This window comes from Oncorhynchus tshawytscha, linkage group LG33 (assembly GCF_018296145.1).
Source record: "Oncorhynchus tshawytscha isolate Ot180627B linkage group LG33, Otsh_v2.0, whole genome shotgun sequence".
NCBI lineage: Eukaryota > Metazoa > Chordata > Actinopteri > Salmoniformes > Salmonidae > Oncorhynchus > Oncorhynchus tshawytscha.
Genome location: NC_056461.1, coordinates 45,838,133 through 45,858,524, shown reverse-complemented (window position 1 = coordinate 45,858,524; position 20,392 = coordinate 45,838,133). Strand labels below are relative to the sequence as shown.

The 20,392-nt window shown below is 40.5% G+C and overlaps 1 protein-coding gene across 1 annotated transcript in view; it reads left to right on the top strand.

The window, feature by feature from the left end:
• Positions 1 to 20,392, top strand: part of scaf4a (SR-related CTD-associated factor 4a) — a gene marked incomplete at its 3' end in the record, with an annotated part of 46,738 nt that overhangs the window by 2,490 nt on the left and 23,856 nt on the right. Inside the window, exons 2-3 of the mRNA XM_042311241.1 lie at positions 11,185 to 11,268; positions 17,342 to 17,386. Coding sequence (XP_042167175.1) covers positions 11,185 to 11,268; positions 17,342 to 17,386 — 129 coding nt within the window. The remainder of the gene's footprint in view (positions 1 to 11,184; positions 11,269 to 17,341; positions 17,387 to 20,392) is intronic.

The window sequence follows — 20,392 nt, the reverse complement described above, 5'->3', positions numbered from 1 at the left end:
CATCATCTTCCCTGGAGAAACCAAATCTAACAGGTTCTCAAACAGGCACATCATCTTCCCTGGAGAAACCAAATCTAACAGGTTCTCAAACAGGTACATCATCTTCCCTGGAGAAACCAAATCTAACAGGTTCTCAAACAGGCACATATAAGCGCAGGTACATCATTTTCTCGTATTCATCATACTGAAGTTTGGTGCACAAGCCACATAGCTTACTTCTATGGGTACTGATACGCGCACGCTCCTATTACGTACAACCAGAATGACAGAGACACACAGAATTCTAACATGACCCGGGAAATATGAACAAAGGAAACGAATACCCTATGTTAGTAATCGTTGCTTGTCGCCCAGAGCTTGCAAAATAAACCGTTTATATTCTTGATCACCAACAAAAAAATTTTGGAGCATATTTATTATGCTATCCTCTCTTCAATTTGACCTCTACGCTGTACCCGACCCTATACATCATTGGTTACTCCTTCTAGTCCAAGGTCCTTAACATGTTCTGTTTTTAAAGGTGAATTGGCCAAAACAGCCAAATGCTCCATCCTAAACGTCAATCGATTGTCAATTGTGGTACGGTCCTCGAAAAATAAATCACTCAACTTTCATAATCATATTAAAATAATTTCATAAATGCAAAATACACACTTATGTGCAGTGTTTTAACAGGTTAACAAAGTATTTTTCAGTAAAAACATGTTTGCTGCGTCCGTCTTCCGTTTATAGACACAGGTGCTAATTCAGATAGCTAATTAGCACAGATTGTCCACTCTGTCTTCCGTTTATAGACAGGTGTTCGGAGACTCAGATAGCTAATTAGCACAGGTTGTCCACTCTGTCTTCCGTTTATAGACAGGTGTTCGGAGACGCAGATAGCTAATTAGCACAGGTTGTCCACTCTGTCTTCCGTTTATAGACAGGTGTTCGAGACTCAGATAGCTAATTAGATTGTCCTCTCTGTCTTCCGTTTATAGACACAGCAAATTGTCCACTCTGTCTTCCGTTTATAGACAGGTGTTCCACTCTGTCTTCCAGATTGTCCTCTCTGTCTTCCGTTTATAGACAGGTGTTAAGATTGTCCACTCTGTCTTCCGTTTATAGACAGGTGTTCGGAGTAGATTTTAGCTAGATAGCTAATTAGCACAGATTGTCCTCTCTGTCTTCCGTTTATAGAACACGCAGATAGCTAATTAGCACAGATTGTCCTCTCTGTCTTCCGTTTATAGACAGGTGTTCGGAGACGCAGATAGCTAATTAGCACAGATTGTCCTCTCTGTCTTCCGTTTATAGACAGGTGTTCGGAGACGCAGATAGCTAATTAGCACAGATTGTCCACTCTGTCTTCCGTTTATAGACAGGTGTTCGGAGACTCAGATAGCTAATTAGCACAGTGTTTGTCCACTCTGTCTTCCGTTTATAGACAGGTGTTCGGAGACGCAGATAGCTAATTAGCACAGATTGTCCACTCTGTCTTCCGTTTATAGACAGGTGTTCGGAGACGCAGATAGCTAATTAGCACAGATTGTCCACTCTGTCTTCCGTTTATAGACAGGTGTTCGGAGACTCAGATAGCTAATTAGCACAGATTGTCCACTCTGTCTTCCGTTTATAGACAGGTGTTCGGAGACGCAGATAGCTAATTAGCACAGATTGTCCACTCTGTCTTCCGTTTATAGACAGGTGTTAGCTAATTAGCACAGATTGTCCACTCTGTCTTCCGTTTATAGACAGGTGTTCGGAGACGCAGATAGCTAATTAGCACAGATTGTCCACTCTGTCTTCCGTTTATAGACAGGTGTTGTCTTCCGTTTATAGACAGGTGTTCGGAGACTCAGATAGCTAATTAGCACAGATTGTCCACTCTGTCTTCCGTTTATAGACAGGTGTTCGGAGACGCAGATAGCTAATTTAGCACAGATTGTCCACTCTGTCTTCCGTTTATAGACAGGTGTTCGGAGACTCAGATAGCTAATTAGCACAGATTGTCCTCTCTGTCTTCCGTTTATAGACAGGTGTTCGGAGACGCAGATAGCTAATTAGCACAGATGTCCACTCTGTCTTCCGTTTATAGACAGGTGTTGATAGCACTAGACAAGACGCAGATAGCTCTGTCTTCCGTTTATAGACAGGTGTTCGGAGACGCAGATAGCTAATTAGCACAATTGTCCACTCTGTCTTCCGTTTATAGACAGGTGTTCGGAGACGCAGAAGCTAATTAGCACATAAGATAGCTAATTAGCACAGGTTGTCCACTCTGTCTTCCGTTTATAGACAGGTGTTCGGAGACGCAGATAGCTAATTAGCACAGATTGTCCACTCTGTCTTCCGTTTATAGACAGGTGTTCGGAGACTCAGCTAGCTAATTAGCACAGATTGTCCACTCTGTCTTCCGTTTATAGACAGGTGTTCGGAGACTCAGATAGCTAATTAGCACAGCTTGTCCACTCTGTCTTCCGTTTATAGACAGGTGTTCGGAGACTCAGATAGCTAATTAGCACAGATTGTCCTCTCTGTCTTCCGTCTGTTTTCCATAAACAATGCGCTGTAACATGGAGTTATGGCCGTGTGGGAACACTAACCCTATAAAAGGTGTGTAGTAATTTCACCTTTTTGTTTAAAAATAATTTCTCGCTGACTTTAAAGATCCATTCCTTATATTTCCAAAACTTCCTCAAGCGATGTGTGTTAAAAGCCAAATGCAGTCAAAAAATGTTATTATTATTTTTTTTTCTCCTGTGTTTTTCTAAAGATTTCCACACCGTGAGTTTGAAATAATACTGTGAAAATGATAATAATGCCCTTTTAGTGTAACAGCTGTTTTGAAAAGACTTCCTGACATTTCAGCCTGTTTTGTTGGGATGGAGTTTTGGCCCGCCATTGTGACATCACCAGGCGGTTAATTGGTTAATAGACGAATAGAGTTCCAAACGCTTTCTACCAATAACATCTTGTTTTTCCCCTCCCTACTCAGACCACTCCCAGAAAGTTCAAGAAAAATTATTTCTTGAGAAATGGCTTTTTGCAAAGAAGCAATAATGAATTCAGAAAGTATTTAGACCCCTTCACTATTTCCACAGCCTTATTCTAAAATGTATTAAATATTGTTTTCTCCTCAATCTAGACCCAATACCCCATAATGATGAAAAAACATTTTTGCAAATGTATTAAAAAACACCAACAAACAAACACATACCTTATGTACATAAGTATTCAGACCCTTTGCTATCAGACTCTTAAATTGAGCTCAGGTGCATCCTGTTTCCATTGATCATCTTTGAGATGTTTCTACATCTTGATTGGAGTCCTGTGGTAAATTCAATTGATTGGACATGATTTGGAAAGGCACACACCTGTCTATATAAGGTCCCACAGTTGACAGTGCATGTCAGAGGAAAAACCAAGCCATGAGGTTGAAGGAATTGTCCGTACAGCCACGACAGGATTGTGTCGAGGCACAGATCTGGGGAAGAGTACCAACACATTTCTGCAGCATTGAAGGATCCCAAGAACATAGTGACCTCCATCATTCTTAAATGAAAGATTTTTGGAACCACCAAGACTCTTCCTAGATCTGGCCGCCTGGTCAAACGTAGCAATCAGGGGAGAAGGGCCTTGGTCACGATGGTGACCAATAACTCAATGGTCACTCTGACAGAGCTCCAGAGTTCCTCTGTGGAAATGGGAGAACCTTTAAGAAGGACAACCATCTCTGCAGCACTCCACCAATCAGGCCTTTATGGTTGAGTGGCCAGACAGAAGCCACTCCTCAGCTCACTTGGGCTAAAGGGTGAAACAAGATTCTCTGGCTTGAATTTCAAGAGTCAAGTCTGGAGGAAACCAGGCACCGCTCATCACCTGGCCAATACCATTCCCATGGTGAAGCATGGTGGTGGCAGCATCATGCTGTGGAGATGTTTTTCAGCAGCAGGGACTGGGATCGAGGCAGGATCGAGGGAAAGTTGAGCGGAGCAAAGTACAGAGAGATCCTTGGGGAAAACCTGCTCAGGACCTCAGACCGGGGTGAAGGTTCACCTTCCATCAGGACAATGATCCTAAGCACACAGCCAAGACAACGCAGGAGTGGCTTCGGGACAAGGCTCTTAATGTCCTTGAGTGGCCCAGCCAGAGCCCGGACTTGAACCCCATCAAACATCTGTGGAGAGACCTGAAAATAGCTGTGCAGCGACGCTCCCCATCCAACTTGACAGAGTTTGAGAGGATCTGCAGAGAAGAATGGGAGAAACTCTCCAAATACAGGTGTGCCAAGCTTGTAGAGTCATACCCAAGAAGACTCAAGGCTGTAATCGCTGCCAAAGGTGCTTCAACAAAGTACTGAGTCAAGGGTCTGAATACTTATGTAAATGTGATATATATTATATTATATACATATTTTTTTTATTTAATACATTTGCAACCATTTCTAAAAAAACAGTTTTTGCTTTGTCATTATGGGGTATTGTGTGTAGATTGATGAGGGGAAAACTTATTTTTGAATAAGGCTGTAACCTAACAAAATGTAGGAAAAGTCCAATGAGTTTGAATACTTTCCAATTTGTATATTTTAGAAAATATATTTCACAGCAACCTTAGATGTTACAATGATTAACGACACTACTATTCAGTGCCTGTTTTCTCACTAACTGAAATTGAGCAAACGGCAACCAGAAAACGGCAGTGATTTCCACTAGAAAACACGGTCAAAAAGTCACAACAGCTTTCCCATTTAGACAGAAGTCGCACGAGCAGGAGAAATCAATAAACTAATAATCAATAATCAATCACAGCACTGGCAGTGAGTAATAATGTGAAACACTAAAATTCCACTATTACCGGCAGATATATTATGGACATTTTCTGACATTACAATGCAATGCAAATGCTATTTTTTTATTTTTTATTATTGTTTGCGTAGCACCGTTTGAATTATTACCCAGAAATGATTTGCTATTGAGATTTTAAAAAATTGCTACATTAGACCTTTTAATGTTTAGAGAAAGCACCAGGGCTCTTAACAAAACTCCCCCAGTCAGAAGAGAGTCTTGTCAACAGAAGAGAGTCTTGTCAACAGAAGAGAGTCTTGTCAACAGAAGAGAGTCTTGTCAATAGGCGCTAAAGCAGTTAGCGTCTATGAATGGGGTAAGCTAGCTGTAGCTTGCAATCTACCGTCACAGATGGAACAATGAACCAGATATTTCACTGGATGTATAAATGTGAAGCATCTGGTTGGCGTTTCCAGTCACTACCAAATATGGTAGTGAGAGGAAGCCCAGTGGCGGGCAGTGAGAGAAGATGGAAGGAGATGGATTTTGGCTAACATTCTGCACATTTTTTCATCGATGAACTACTTGATCTGAGTACAGTGCACTGTTTTGTATAATTTGTCCTTTGCAAAAGTTTTTTTTTTTTAAACGCGCGGTTTAGGAGTGCAAAGGCTTCAGAGTAGGCGTTCCCAAACACAAATATGCAGATGCATACTAGAACGCTCCAATAGGATATCGCTAGCGCGTGCTTGGCTTTCCCCATCTCCTTGCTTGTTCTGCCCACTATGACTAATTTGATCCCATTGGAAACGACAAGCTGTGGTCTATCTTGGTTTAGTTGTAAAAAAATCTTTGATAGCATGGACAGACTGTGTTAGACTGTTTTGAGAGAAATCATGGCTGTTTAACTAATTTGTGCATCCTGGTATTTCTTATTCTTAATTCCTTTCTTTTCAGTTTTTGGATTTGTGTGTATTGTTTTGTATCATTAGATATTACTGTACTGTTGGAGCTAGAAACACAAGCATTTATCTAGATATTACTGTACTGTTGGAGCTAGAAACACAAGCATTAGGTATTACTGTACTGTTGGAGCTAGAAACACAAGCATTATATATTACTGTACTGTTGGAGCTAGAAACACAAGCATTAGGTATTACTGTACTGTTGGAGCTAGAAACACAAGCATTTATCTAGATATTACTGTACTGTTGGAGCTAGAAACACAAGCATCTAGATATTACTGTACTGTTGGAGCTAGAAACACAAGCATTTAGATATTACTGTACTGTTGGAGCTAGAAACACAAGCATTTATCTAGGTATTACTGTACTGTTGGAGCTAGAAACACAAGCATTAGGTATTACTGTACTGTTGGAGCTAGAAACACAAGCATTTATCTAGATATTACTGTACTGTTGGAGCTAGAAACACAAGCATTAGGTATTACTGTACTGTTGGAGCTAGAAACACAAGCATTTATCTAGATATTACTGTACTGTTGGAGCTAGAAACACAAGCATTAGGTATTACTGTACTGTTGGAGCTAGAAACACAAGCATTATATATTACTGTACTGTTGGAGCTAGAAACACAAGCATTAGGTATTACTGTACTGTTGGAGCTGGAAACACAAGCATTAGGTATTACTGTACTGTTGGAGATAGAAACACAAGCATTAGGTATTACTGTACTGTTGGAGATAGAAACACAAGCATTAGGTATTACTGTACTGTTGGAGCTAGAAACACAAGCATTATATATTACTGTTCTATTGGAGCTAGAAACACAAGCATTAGGTATTACTGTACTGTTGGAGATAGAAACACAATCATTAGGTATTACTGTACTGTTGGAGCTAGAAACACAAGCATTAGGTATTACTGTACTGTTGGAGATAGAAACACAAGCATTAGGTATTACTGTACTGTTGGAGCTAGAAACACAAGCATTAGGTATTACTGTACTGTTGGAGCTAGAAACACAAGCATTTATCTAGATATTACTGTACTGTTGGAGCTAGAAACACAAGCATTTATCTAGATATTACTGTACTGTTGGAGCTAGAAACACCATTTATCTAGATATTACTGTACTGTTGGAGCTAGAAACACAAGCATTAGGTATTACTGTACTGTTGGAGCTAGAAACACAAGCATTAGATATTACTGTACTGTTGGAGCTAGAAACACAAGCATTATATATTACTGTACTGTTGGAGCTAGAAACACAAGCATTAGGTATTACTGTACTGTTGGAGCTAGAAACACAAGCATTAGGTATTACTGTACTGTTGGAGATAGAAACACAAGCATTAGGTATTACTGTACTGTTGGAGCTAGAAACACAAGCATTTATCTAGATATTACTGTACTGTTGGAGCTAGAAACACAAGCATTAGGTATTACTGTACTGTTGGAGCTAGAAACACAAGCATTTATCTAGATATTACTGTACTGTTGGAGCTAGAAACACAAGCATTAGGTATTACTGTACTGTTGGAGCTAGAAACACAAGCATTTATCTAGATATTACTGTACTGTTGGAGCTAGAAACACAAGCATTAGGTATTACTGTACTGTTGGAGCTAGAAACACAAGCATTAGGTATTACTGTACTGTTGGAGATAGAAACACAAGCATTAGGTATTACTGTACTGTTGGAGATAGAAACACAAGCATTAGGTATTACTGTACTGTTGGAGCTAGAAACACAAGCATTTATCTAGATATTACTGTACTGTTGGAGCTAGAAACACAAGCATTAGGTATTACTGTACTGTTGGAGCTAGAAACACAAGCATTTATCTAGATATTACTGTACTGTTGGAGCTAGAAACACAAGCATTAGGTATTACTGTACTGTTGGAGCTATAAACACAAGCATTAGGTATTACTGTACTGTTGGAGCTAGAAACACAAGCATTTATCTAGATATTACTGTACTGTTGGAGCTAGAAACACAAGCATTAGGTATTACTGTACTGTTGGAGATAGAAACACAAGCATTAGGTATTACTGTACTGTTGGAGCTAGAAACACAAGCATTTATCTAGATATTACTGTACTGTTGGAGCTAGAAACACAAGCATTAGGTATTACTGTACTGTTGGAGCTATAAACACAAGCATTAGGTATTACTGTACTGTTGGAGCTAGAAACACAAGCATTTATCTAGATATTACTGTACTGTTGGAGCTAGAAACACAAGCATTAGGTATTACTGTACTGTTGGAGATAGAAACACAAGCATTAGGTATTACTGTACTGTTGGAGCTAGAAACACAAGCATTATATATTACTGTACTGTTGGAGATAGAAACACAAGCATTAGGTATTACTGTACTGTTGGAGCTAGAAACACAAGCATTAGATATTACTGTACTGTTGGAGCTAGAAACACAAGCATTAGATATTACTGTACTGATGGAGCTAGAAACACAAGCATTAGATATTACTGTACTGTTGGAGCTAGAAACACAAGCATTATATATTACTGTACTGTTGGAGCTATAAACACAAGCATTAGATATTACTGTACTGTTGGAGCTAGAAACACAAGCATTAGATATTACTGTACTGTTGGAGCTATAAACACAAGCATTAGATATTACTGTACTGTTGGAGCTATAAACACAAGCATTAGATATTACTGTACTGTTGGAGCTAGAAACACAAGCATTAGATATTACTGTACTGTTGGAGCTAGAAACACAAGCATTAGATATTACTGTACTGTTGGAGCTAGAAACACAAGCATTAGGTATTACTGTACTGTTGGAGCTAGAAACACAAGCATTTATCTAGATATTACTGTACTGTTGGAGCTAGAAACACAAGCATTAGATATTACTGTACTGTTGGAGCTAGAAACACAAGCATTATATATTACTGTTGGAGCTAGAAACACAAGCATTATATATTACTGTACTGTTGGAGCTAGAAACACAAGCATTAGGTATTACTGTACTGTTGGAGCTAGAAACACAAGCATTAGGTATTACTGTACTGTTGGAGCTAGAAACACAAGCATTAGATATTACTGTACTGTTGGAGCTAGAAACACAAGCATTAGGTATTACTGTACTGTTGGAGCTAGAAACACAAGCATTATATATTACTGTACTGTTGGAGCTAGAAACACAAGCATTATATATTACTGTACTGTTGGAGCTAGAAACACAAGCATTAGGTATTACTGTACTGTTGGAGCTAGAAACACAAGCATTATATATTACTGTACTGTTGGAGCTAGAAACACAAGCATTATATATTACTGTACTGTTGGAGCTAGAAACACAAGCATTATATATTACTGTACTGTTGGAGCTAGAAACACAAGCATTATATATTACTGTACTGTTGGAGCTAGAAACACAAGCATTATATATTACTGTACTGTTGGAGCTAGAAACACAAGCATTATATATTACTGTACTGTTGGAGCTAGAAACACAAGCATTATATATTACTGTACTGTTGGAGCTAGAAACACAAGCATTAGATATTACTGTACTGTTGGAGCTAGAAACACAAGCATTATATATTACTGTACTGTTGGAGATAGAAACACAAGCATTAGGTATTACTGTACTGTTGGAGCCAGAAACACAAGCATTATATATTACTGTACTGTTGGAGCTAGAAACACAAGCATTATATATTACTGTACTGTTGGAGCTAGAAACACAAGCATTTATCTAGATATTACTGCACTGTTGGAGCTAGAAACACAAGCATTAGGTATTACTGTACTGTTGGAGCTAGAAACACAAGCATTTATCTAGATATTACTGCACTGTTGGAGCTAGAAACACAAGCATTTATCTAGATATTACTGTACTGTTGGAGCTAGAAACACAAGCATTTATCTAGATATTACTGCACTGTTGGAGCTAGAAACACAAGCATTATATATTACTGTACTGTTGGAGCTATAAACACAAGCATTAGATATTACTGTACTGTTGGAGATAGAAACACAAGCATTAGATATTACTGTACTGTTGGAGCTGGAAACACAAGCATTAGGTATTACTGTACTGTTGGAGCTAGAAACACAAGCATTAGGTATTACTGTACTGTTGGAGCTAGAAACACAAGCATTAGGTATTACTGCACTGTTGGAGCTAGAAACACAAGCATTAGGTATTACTGCACTGTTGGAGCTAGAAACACAAGCATTTATCTAGATATTACTGCACTGTTGGAGCTAGAAACACAAGCATTTATCTAGATATTACTGCACTGTTGGAGCTAGAAACACAAGCATTTATCTAGATATTACTGTACTGTTGGAGCTATAAACACAAGCATTAGATATTACTGTACTGTTGGAGATAGAAACACAAGCATTAGATATTACTGTACTGTTGGAGATAGAAACACAAGCATTAGGTATTACTGTACTGTTGGAGCTAGAAACACAAGCATTAGATATTACTGTACTGTTGGAGATAGAAACACAATCATTAGGTATTACTGCACTGTTGGAGCTAGAAACACAAGCATTAGGTATTACTGCACTGTTGGAGCTAGAAACACAAGCATTTATCTAGATATTACTGCACTGTTGGAGCTAGAAACACAAGCATTAGGTATTACTGTACTGTTGGAGCTAGAAACACAAGCATTAGGTATTACTGCACTGTTGGAGCTAGAAACACAAGCATTATATATTACTGTACTGTTGGAGATAGAAACACAAGCATTAGGTATTACTGCACTGTTGGAGCTAGAAACACAAGCATTTATCTAGATATTACTGCACTGTTGGAGCTAGAAACACAAGCATTTATCTAGATATTACTGCACTGTTGGAGCTAGAAACACAAGCATTTATCTAGATATTACTGTACTGTTGGAGCTAGGAACACAAGCATTAGATATTACTGTACTGTTGGAGCTAGAAACACAATCATTAGGTATTACTGTACTGTTGGAGCTAGAAACACAAGCATTTATCTAGATATTACTGCACTGTTGGAGCTAGAAACACAAGCATTTATCTAGATATTACTGTACTGTTGGAGCTAGGAACACAAGCATTAGGTATTACTGTACTGTTGGAGCTAGAAACACAAGCATTAGGTATTACTGCACTGTTGGAGCTAGAAACACAAGCATTAGATATTACTGTACTGTTGGAGCTAGAAACACAAGCATTAGGTATTACTGCACTGTTGGAGATAGAAACACAAGCATTTCGCTTCCCCTGCGATAATCTCTGCCAAATATGTGTACGTGACTAATAAGATTAGTTTTTTATTTGAGGAGTACCTACCATAGGAGACACCTCGAAGCGTACCGTTGACTATGTACAGACCTACTGTGCTGCAGGAGTTGTGACCTGTTGTTGTTGTTGTTGGTCATCTCTCCCTCCCTCTTTCGTCTCTCCTCTTTCTCTCTCTCTCCCCCAGCTGTTCTCCTTGATGGACATGAAGCCCCCAATATCTCGAGCCAAGATGATATCCATCACTAAGTCAGCCATCAAAGCTATGAAGGTAAGTTGTGTGTGGTATGAGACTATAAATCGATGCTTTGTGGGGGGAGAGAAGTCGTGCTCTCGACAGTGTGTGTGTGTGTGTGTGTGTGTGTGTGTGTGTGTGTGTGTGTGTGTGTGAGAGAGATAAAACCACTGAACCATGTTCAGTGTGGGACCATAAGTTTAAGACAACACCATGTGTGTCTGTTTACAAGGCCTAAGAGCCAGACACAGATTAAATGGTTACTGTGAGATTCAGACAACTAAACCATTTTCCCCCCCGATCCAATTCTAACTGCCATTAAGGTAAATCCATTTAGAATTCAATCACTCTTTTTTTTGATAGCATCCATTTTGTTTTAAACAAAACATTCCATACATGTTTTTCCACGGAAAAAGTGGTCAGAAAGTGATGTTTTCAGACCTGAAGGCCAAAAACATTCAGGAGATCAAAAGGTGATCAAAGTTGACCCGTTTTTACAAAACATGAGACAGTCATGTCTACACTGGAACATATAAAGGGCTGAGTTTGAAACCTTTTAAACAACTTACAAACAGCGTTTCTATTCCGTAAATTTCTTGATTTAAAAAAAAAAAAAAAAAAAAATTTTCAAAAACAAACAGCGTTGTCAAACTATTTCATATTATTATTATTAAAATGTTTTTAATACCAATAATAATGAACCTTAACCAATAACAGTTTACCGTAGTTCCCTACAACAGTTGAGCCTGTCACGTGTTTGTTTTGCAAATTACACAGCAGGAGAAAGAGCGGGAACCGATGAGGCCAGCTGTGTTTTGGGTTTAACTCGCTAGTTATCTCAGTGTCTGAATTAATATGGAGACAGGAATAGTGTAGTGTTAGCTTTCTGTTGTGCTAGTTATCTCAGTGTCTGAATTAATAAGGAGACCGGAATCGTATAGTGTTAGCTTTCTGTTGTGCTAGTTATCTCAGTGTCTGAATTAATATGGAGACCGGAATAGTATAGTGTTAGCTTTCTGTTGTGCTAGTTATCTCAGTGTCTGAATTAATATGGAGACCGGAATAGTATAGTGTTAGCTTTCTGTTGTGCTAGTTATCTCAGTGTCTGAATTAATATGGAGACCGGAATCGTATAGTGTTAGCTTTCTGCTGTGCTAGTTATCTCAGTGTCTGAATTAATAAGGAGACCGGAATAGTATAGTGTTAGCTTTCTGTTGTGCTAGTTATCTCAGTGTCTGAATTAATATGGAGACCGGAATCGTATAGTGTTAGCTTTCTGTTGTGCTAGTTATCTCAGTGTCTGAATTAATAAGGAGACCGGAATCGTATAGTGTTAGCTTTCTGTTGTGCTAGTTATCTCAGTGTCTGAATTAATAAGGAGACCGGAATAGTGTAGTGTTAGCTTTCTGTTGTGCTAGTTATCTCAGTGTCTGAATTAATAAGGAGACCGGAATAGTGTAGTGTTAGCTTTCTGTTGTGCTAGTTATCTCAGTGTCTGAATTAATAAGGAGACCGGAATCGTATAGTGTTAGCTTTCTGTTGTGCTAGTTATCTCAGTGTCTGAATTAATAAGGAGACAGGCATCGTATAGTGTTAGCTTTCTGTTGTGCTAGTTATCTCAGTGTCTGAATTAATAAGGAGACCGGAATAGTATAGTGTTAGCTTTCTGTTGTGCTAGTTATCTCAGTGTCTGAATTAATAAGGAGACCGGAATAGTATAGTGTTAGCTTTCTGTTGTGCTAGTTATCTCAGTGTCTGAATTAATAAGGAGACCGGAATAGTATAGTGTTAGCTTTCTGTTGTGCTAGTTATCTCAGTGTCTGAATTAATAAGGAGACAGGCATCGTATAGTGTTAGCTTTCTGTTGTGCTAGTTATCTCAGTGTCTGAATTAATAAGGAGACCGGAATAGTATAGTGTTAGCTTTCTGTTGTGCTAGTTATCTCAGTGTCTGAATTAATAAGGAGACAGGCATCGTATAGTGTTAGCTTTCTGTTGTGCTAGTTATCTCAGTGTCTGAATTAATAAGGAGACAGGTATCGTATAGTGTTAGATTTCTGTTGTGCTAGGTATCTCAGTGTCTGAATTAATAAGGAGACCGGAATAGTATAGTGTTAGCTTTCTGTTGTGCTAGTTATCTCAGTGTCTGAATTAATAAGGAGACAGGCATCGTATAGTGTTAGCTTTCTGTTGTGCTAGTTATCTCAGTGTCTGAATTAATAAGGAGACAGGCATCGTATAGTGTTAGCTTTCTGTTGTGCTAGTTATCTCAGTGTCTGAATTAATAAGGAGACAGGTATCGTATAGTGTTAGCTTTCTGCTGTGCTAGTTATCTCAGTGTCTGAATTAATAAGGAGACCGGAATAGTATAGTGTTAGCTTTCTGTTGTGCTAGTTATCTCAGTGTCTGAATTAATAAGGAGACAGGCATCGTATAGTGTTAGCTTTCTGTTGTGCTAGTTATCTCAGTGTCTGAATTAATAAGGAGACCGGAATAGTATAGTGTTAGCTTTCTGTTGTGCTAGTTATCTCAGTGTCTGAATTAATAAGGAGACAGGCATCGTATAGTGTTAGCTTTCTGCTGTGCTAGTTATCTCAGTGTCTGAATTAATATGGAGACAGGCATCGTATAGTGTTAGCTTTCTGTTGTGCTAGTTATCTCAGTGTCTGAATTAATAAGGAGACCGGAATCGTATAGTGTTAGCTTTCTGCTGTGCTAGTTATCTCAGTTAGTGTCTGAATTAATAAGGAGACAGGCATCGTATACTGTTAGCTTTCTGTTGTGCTAGTTATCTCAGTGTCTGAATTAATAAGGAGACCGGAATCGTATAGTGTTAGCTTTCTGCTGTGCTAGTTATCTCAGTTAGTGTCTGAATTAATAAGGAGACCGGAATCGTATAGTGTTAGCTTTCTGTTGTGCTAGTTATCTCAGTGTCTGAATTAATAAGGAGACCGGAATCGTATAGTGTTAGCTTTCTGTTGTGCTAGTTATCTCAGTGTCTGAATTAATAATAGTGTTAGCTTTCTGTTGTGCTAGTTATCTCAGTGTCTGAATTAATAAGGAGACCGGAATAGTATAGTGTTAGCTTTCTGCTGTGCTAGTTATCTCAGTTAGTGTCTGAATTAATAAGGAGACAGGCATCGTATAGTGTTAGCTTTCTGCTGTGCTAGTTATCTCAGTTAGTGTCTGAATTAATAAGGCGACAGGCATCGTATAGTGTTAGCTTTCTGCTGTGCTAGTTATCTCAGTTAGTGTCTGAATTAATAAGGAGACAGGCATCGTATAGTGTTAGCTTTCTGCTGTGCTAGTTATCTCAGTTAGTGTTCATGTCAGTGTTCACACCTTCCTGTCTGGTGGTATTGGGGCTACCATGGTAACATGTCAGTGTTCATACCTTCCTGTCTGGAAGTAATGGGGCTACCATGGTAACATGTCAGTGTTCATATCTTCCTGTCTGGAAGTAATGGGGCTACCATCTTCCTGTCTGGAAGTAATGGGGTTACCATGGTAACATGTATGTGTTCCTGTGTTCATACCTTCCTGTCTGGAAGTAATGGGGTTACCATGGTAACATGTCAGTGTTCATACCTTCCTGTCTGGAAGTAATGGGGCTACCATGGAAACATGTCAGTGTTCATACCTTCCTGTCTGGAAGTAATGGGGCTACCATGGTAACATGTCAGTGTTCATACCTTCCTGTCTGGGGTCCCTTATACAGTATTTGTTCCCCGATGCTGGTCCAGAATACCCAGGGTTTCTCCCTCCCCATATTGACTGATACCTGATCCTGGTCCAGAATACCTAGGGTTTCTCCCTACCCATATTGACTGATCCTGGTCCAGAATACCCAGGGTTTCTCCCTCCACATATTGACTGATCCTGGTTCAGAATACCCAGGGTTACTCCCTCCTCATATTGACTGATCCTGGTCCAGAATACCCAGGGTTTCTCCCTCCTCATATTGACTGATCCTGGTCCAGAATACCCAGGGTTTCTCCTTCCCCATATTGACTGATCCTGGTTCAGAATACCCAGGGTTTCTCCCTCCTCATATTGACTGATCCTGGTCCAGAATACCCAGGGTTTCTCCCTCCCCATATTGACTGATACCTGATCCTGGTTCAGAATACCCAGGGTTTCTCCCTCCTCATATTGACTGATCCTGGTCCAGAATACCCAGGGTTTCTCCCTCCTCATATTGACTGATCCTGGTCCAGGGAATACCTGGTCCAGAATAGGGTTTCTCCCTCCCCATATTGACTGATACCTGATCCTGGTTCAGAATACCCAGGGTTTCTCCCTCCCCATATTGACTGATACCTGATCCTGGTTCAGAATACCCAGGGTTTCTCCCTCCTCATATTGACTGATCCTGGTCCAGAATACCCAGGGTTTCTCCCTCCCCATATTACTGATCCTGGTCCAGAATACCCAGGGTTTCTCCCTCCTCATATGTACTGATCCTGGTTCAGAATACCCAGGGTTTCTCCCTCCCCATATTGACTGATACCTGATCCTGGTCCAGAATACCCAGGGTTTCTCCCTCCCCATATTGACTGATCCTGGTTCAGAATACCCAGGGTTTCTCCCTCCCCATATTGACTGATCCTGGTCCAGAATACCCAGGGTTTCTCCCTCCTCATATTGACTGATCCTGGTTCAGAATACCCAGGGTTTCTCCCTCCCCATATTGACTGATCCTGGTCCAGAATACCCAGGGTTTCTCCCTCCTCATATTGACTGATCCTGGTAACACCAGGCTGTGTTATACCCTGGGCATTATATGGTGAACACAGTGATCAGGCTGGTTCCACCAGGCTAGGTTATACCCTGGACATTATATAGTGATGAGGCTGGTTCCACCAGGCTAGGTTATACCCTGGACATTATATAGTGATCAGGCTGGTTCCACCAGGCTAGGTTATACCCTGGACATTATATAGTGATGAGGCTGGTTCCACCAGGCTAGGTTATACCCTGGACATTATATAGTGATCAGGCTAGTGATCAGGCTGGGTTATACCCTGGACATTATATAGTGATCAGGCTGGTTCCACCAGGGGTTATACCCTGGACATTATATAGTGATCAGGCTGGGTTATACCCTGGACATTATATAGTGATCAGGCTGGGTTATACCCTGGACATTATATAGTGATCAGGCTGGTTCCACCAGGCTAGGTTATACCCTGGACATTATATAGTGATGAGGCTGGTTCCACCAGGCTAGGTTATACCCTGGACATTATATAGTGATCAGGCTGGTTCCACCAGGCTAGGTTATACCCTGGACATTATATAGTGATGAGGCTGGTTCCACCAGGCTAGGTTATACCCTGGACATTATATAGTGATCAGGCTAGGTTATACCCTGGACATTATATAGTGATCAGGCTGGGTTATACCCTGGACATTATACAGTGATCAGGCTAGGTTATACCCTGGACATTATATAGTGATCAGGCTGGTTATACCAGGCTATGTTATACCCTGGACATTATATATTATATAATATACTATTATGTTATGCAAAAACGGGTCAACTTTGAGCACCTTTGATCTCCTGAATGTTTTTGGCCTTCAGGTCTGAAAACATCACTTTCTGACCACTTCTTCTGTGGAAAACATGTATGGTTTATTATTAATGTTTTAAACAAAAGGATCCGAGAAAAAAGTGATTTTAAAACCCATTAGTGCAATGACTGAACGTCTCCATTAAAAAAAATATTTAAAAAATATACATATATATATTACCTTTTATTTAACTAGGCAAGTCAGTCAAGAACAAATTCTTATTTATAATGACGGGCTTCCCGGGGAACAGTGGGTTAACTGCCTTGTTCAGGGGAACAGTGGGTTAACTGCCTTGTTCAGGGGGCAGAACGACCGATTTTGACCTTGTCAGCTTGGGGGGATTTGATCTTGCAACCTTTCGGTTCCAAGTCCAACGCTCGAACCACTAAGCTACCTGCCACCCCAGCATACCCTAAGCATCCTTTTAATGAAGCCTAGTCCTGCACTAGAAAACAGGCTCCATTTGAAATGAGAATTTTAGTCCTTGACTGTGTCTGTTACTAAAACTCTGTGACATCTCTCTTCTCCCCTTCCAGTTATATAAACACGTGGTCCAGATTGTTGAGAAGTTCATTAAAAAGGTGAGGCGCCTCCACACGTCATCATCTTCTACACTGTGTGCTATACTTTCGGGATAGTCGACTCTGATCCTTACGAGATCCTAATTACTGCTAGTTTTCTGTTCTACCTCAAAATCAATATCACCCAGTTGGTGACCCGGGCCTACATCAGTCCCTGATTTTAAAGGGGAAGAATTTAAGAAAGCAGTGGAACTGGCTTGGAGGTCCATACAGGCCTATACATTATCCACATCCCAAACTTCCTAGCATTGGGGCCTATACATTATCCACATCCCAAACTTCCTAGCATTGGGGCCTATACATTATCCACATCCCAAACTTCCTAGCATTGAGGCCTATACATTATCCACATCCCAAACTTCCTAGCATTGGGGCCTATACATTATCCACATCCCAAACTTCCTAGCATTGAGGCCTATACATTATCCACATCCCAAACTTCCTAGCATTGGGTCCTATACATTATCCACATCCCAAACTTCCTAGCATTGGGGCCTATACATTATCCACATCCCAAACTTCCTAGCATTGAGGCCTATACATTATCCACATCCCAAACTTCCTAGCATTGGGGCCTATACATTATCCACATCCCAAACTTCCTAGCATTGGGGCCTATACATTATCCACATCCCAAACTTCCTAGCATTGGGGCCTATACATTATCCACATCCCAAACTTCCTAGCATTGGGGCCTATACATTATCCACATCCCAAACTTCCTAGCATTGGGGCCTATACATTATCCACATCCCAAACTTCCTAGCATTGGGGCCTATACATTATCCACATCCCAAACTTCCTAGCATTGGGGCCTATACATTATCCACATCCCAAACTTCCTAGCATTGAGGCCTATACATTATCCACATCCCAAACTTCCTAGCATTGGGGCCTATACATTATCCACATCCCAAACTTCCTAGCATTGGGGCCTATACATTATCCACATCCCAAACTTCCTAGCATTGGGGCCTATACATTATCCACATCCCAAACTTCCTAGCAATTACTCCACATCCCAAACTTCCTAGCATTGAGGCCTATACATTATCCACATCCCAAACTTCCTAGCATTGAGGCCTATACATTATCCACATCCCAAACTTCCTAGCATTGGGGCCTATACATTATCCACATCCCAAACTTCCTAGCATTGAGGCCTATACATTATCCACATCCCAAACTTCCTAGCATTGGGGCCTATACATTATCCCATCCCAAACTTCCTAGCATTGAGGCCTATACATTATCCACATCCCAAACTTCCTAGCATTGGGGCCTATACATTATCCACATCCCAAACTTCCTAGCATTGAGGCCTATACATTATCCACATCCCAAACTTCCTAGCATTGGGGCCTATACATTATCCACATCCCAAACTTCCTAGCATTGAGGCCTATACATTATCCACATCCCAAACTTCCTAGCATTGGGGCCTATACATTATCCACATCCCAAACTTCCTAGCATTGGGGCCTATACATTATCCACATCCCAAACTTCATTATCCACATCCCAAACTTCCTAGCATTGGGGCCTATACATTATCCACATCCCAAACTTCCTAGCATTGGGGCCTATACATTATCCACATCCCAAACTTCCTAGCATTGGGGCCTATACATTATCCACATCCCAAACTTCCTAGCATTGGGTCCTATACATTATCCACATCCCAAACTTCCTAGCATTGAGGCCTATACATTATCCACATCCCAAACTTCCTAGCATTGGGTCCTATACATTATCCACATCCCAAACTTCCTAGCATTGAGGCCTATACATTATCCACATCCCAAACTTCCTAGCATTGAGACCTATACATTATCCACATCCCAAACTTCCTAGCATTGGGGCCTATACATTATCCACATCCCAAACTTCCTAGCATTGGGGCCTATACATTATCCACATCCCAAACTTCCTAGCATTGGGGCCTATACATTATCCACATCCCAAACTTCCCTAGCCAAATCCTAGCATCATGAGGCCTATACATTATCCACATCCCAAACTTCCTAGCATTGGGGCCTATCCACATCCCAAACTTCCTAGCATTTATCCATCCATCCCAAACTTCCTAGCATTGGGGCCTATACATTATCCACATCCCAAACTTCCTAGCATTGGGGCCTATACATTATCCACATCCCAAACTTCCTAGCATTGGGGCCTATACATTATCCACATCCCAAACTTCCTAGCATTGGGGCCTATACATTATCCACATCCCAAACTTCCTAGCATTGGGGCCTATACATTATCCACATCCCAAACTTCCTAGCATTGGGGCCTATACATTATCCACATCCCAAACTTCCTAGCATTGGGGCCTATACATTATCCACATCCCAAACTTCCTAGCATTGGGGCCTATACATTATCCACATCCCAAACTTCCTAGCATTGGGGCCTATACATTATCCACATCCCAAACTTCCTAGCATTGGGGCCTATACATTATCCACATCCCAAACTTCCTAGCATTGGGGCCTATACATTATCCACATCCCAAACTTCCTAGCATTGGGGCCTATACATTATCCACATCCCAAACTTCCTAGCATTGGGGCCTATACATTATCCACATCCCAAACTTCCTAGCATTGAGGCCTATACATTATCCACATCCCAAACTTCCTAGCATTGGGGCCTATACATTATCCACATCCCAAACTTCCTAGCATTGGGGCCTATACATTATCCACATCCCAAACTTCCTAGCATTGGGGCCTATACATTATCCACATCCCAAACTTCCTAGCATTGGGGCCTATACATTATCCACATCCCAAACTTCCTAGCATTGGGGCCCATTATACATCCCAAACTTCCACATTATCCCAAACTTCCTAGCATTGGGGCCTATACATTATCCACATCCCAAACTTCCTAGCATTGGGCCTATACATTATCCACATCCCAAACTTCCTAGCATTGGGGCCTATACATTATCCACATCCCAAACTTCCTAGCATTGGGGCCTATACATTATCCACA